Source organism: Charadrius vociferus, unplaced genomic scaffold (assembly GCF_000708025.1).
Source record: "Charadrius vociferus isolate BGI_N301 unplaced genomic scaffold, ASM70802v2 scaffold2614, whole genome shotgun sequence".
In the NCBI taxonomy this organism is placed as follows: Eukaryota; Metazoa; Chordata; class Aves; order Charadriiformes; family Charadriidae; genus Charadrius; species Charadrius vociferus.
This window is the reverse complement of record NW_009647900.1, coordinates 4,235-6,328: the sequence shown is the minus strand read 5'-3', so window position 1 is coordinate 6,328 and position 2,094 is coordinate 4,235. Positions and strand designations below refer to the sequence as shown.

Sequence of the window (2,094 nt, the reverse complement as noted above, 5' to 3'; positions counted from 1 at the left end):
CCTGGAGGTGTTCAAGGCCAGGTTGGACGGGGCTTGGGGCAACCTGGGCTGGGGGGAGGTGGCCCTGCCCAGGGCAGGGGGTGGTACTGGATCATCTTCAAGCTCCCTTCCCACCCAAACAGTTCTATTCTATGAAAACAGCTCCGAGCTTCTCTAAAGGTGCTCCGAGAGACTCTCTGCCTTCGTGACACCCTCTCTCCTTTCCCCGCAGGCGTTTTTCGAGACGGCCAGCCTGATGAGCCAAGTGTCGCACGTCCACTTGGCTTTCGTGCACGGAGTCTGCGTGCGAGGCTCCGAGAGTGAGTAGGGCGCTTTTCCCCCTCCCCGACTTTTACCGCAGCCGACCTCACCTTGTGCCGGTGCCTTTCCCTCGGCCGCTGCCAGCTCCGTCACCGAGCCGATCGGCTCCCGTGCCGAAGGCTGAGGGGAAACATCTCCCGTTTTCCCCAGATATCATGGTGGAGGAGTTTGTGGAACACGGACCTCTGGACGTGCTGTTGCGCAAAGAGAAAGGCCGAGTCACCGTGGGCTGGAAAATCACCGTGGCCAAACAGTTGGCCAGTGCCTTGAGTTACCTGGTAATGGTGCTGGGAGACGGCGCTTTTCCGGCAGGGAACCGTGCCGGAGATCACCTCCGAGCATCTTTTGCTCCGGCTGGGTCTCGCTGGCAGCGTGGCAGGGAGGATCAGCCACGTTTTTCTCTGCCCTCTGAGCAAATCCACCCATTTTTAGCGTTAAAACGCCCCGCCACGCTCCTCGCAAAACCCATCCTGGCTCCCTCTTCCCCGGAGGCGAGCAGATGGGGTAGCGCGCGGGGAACTTGCCGTGCCGCGTCCCGCTTCTTGCAGCTTTCGTTTTTGGGGCTGAAAAGAGCCGCGCGGGTGACGAGGACGCCGCCGCCGCCTTCCCCGCTGGCTGGGCTGCTTGTGAGGGCACGCGCCCCAGCGCTGCGGAATCCTCCCCTTCCTTTTATTCCTCCCCTGCCCCGGGTTCGGCTTTCTGCAAAGGGATAATGAGACGGGGAGGTGACGCGGGTAATTAGAGCCGGGAGTCCTGCTTTTTTATTATTTTTTTTTTATTATTATTTTTTGGCTGTAATCCGTAGACTTGAGCTCGTTCCGAGCCGTCTGCCGGAGTTTTCTCCCAAGATTTCCTATCCCGCTTCGTTTTCGCAGGAGGACAAAAACCTGGTGCATGGCAACGTGTGCGCCAAAAACATCCTGCTGGCCAGGAAGGGGCTGGAAGACGGATCCGTGCCTTTCGTGAAGCTCAGCGACCCCGGAGTCAGCTTTACCGTGCTCTCTCGAGAAGGTATTCCGTCATCCCGCGCTTGCACCAAGCAGGGCTGGACCTGAGCTAAAATGAGGTGCTTTTTCCCCTCCCCCCTTTCCTCCTGCAGCCCAGGTTTGCTAATAAATAGCGTGGATTGCGCCTGAGCTGTTTTGGCGAGGTCCTGCCTGCCTTTCTGCCCTCAATTTTGGCGATATACGGCGTTTTGAACGCGCGGACGGGCGATTTTTGTGACAGTGGCTCGTCTTGGCTTTAAAGCTGCTGTTAGAGCCGGTCCCACCGCAGCTCCCCGCTGGCTGGGGGGCTTTTTTCCTCCCCCCAGCTCTCGATTTTCGTGGCGTTTTTCCGGCTGTATCCCCAACGCCGCCTCACTTTGCCTTCTCTCTTCCCGAAGAACGCGTGGATCGCATTCCCTGGATCGCCCCGGAATGCGTCCGGGATGTGGGAAACCTCAGCACGGCGGCCGACAAATGGAGTTTCGGCACCACTTTGCTGGAAATCTGCTTCGACGCCGACGTCCCGCTCAAGGAGCGCACTCCTTCGGAGGTGCCTTGTCTTCTCCTCTTCCTCCCTCCCCGCCTCCTCCCTCCCGACGGATCCAGCCCCGTCGGAGACCCGTTTTTTTTCTTTCTTTTCTCTTAGAAAGAGCGTTTCTACGAGAAAAGGCATCGCCTGCCCGAGCCGTCCTGCAAGGAGTTGGCCACCCTCATCTCTCAGTGCCTCAACTACACCCCGGGGGAGCGGCCGTCCTTCCGCACCATCCTGCGGGATCTCACCCAGCTCCAGCCCCACAGTGAGCAGCCG

At 59.4% G+C, this 2,094-nt stretch overlaps 1 protein-coding gene across 1 annotated transcript in view; it reads left to right on the top strand.

Annotated features, from left to right (window-relative positions):
* Positions 1-2,094, top strand: part of TYK2 (tyrosine kinase 2) — a gene marked incomplete at its 3' end in the record, with an annotated part of 15,544 nt that overhangs the window by 9,479 nt on the left and 3,971 nt on the right. Inside the window, exons 12-16 of the mRNA XM_009883143.1 lie at positions 212-299; positions 451-578; positions 1,176-1,311; positions 1,685-1,836; positions 1,933-2,083. Coding sequence (XP_009881445.1) covers positions 212-299; positions 451-578; positions 1,176-1,311; positions 1,685-1,836; positions 1,933-2,083 — 655 coding nt within the window. The remainder of the gene's footprint in view (positions 1-211; positions 300-450; positions 579-1,175; positions 1,312-1,684; positions 1,837-1,932; positions 2,084-2,094) is intronic.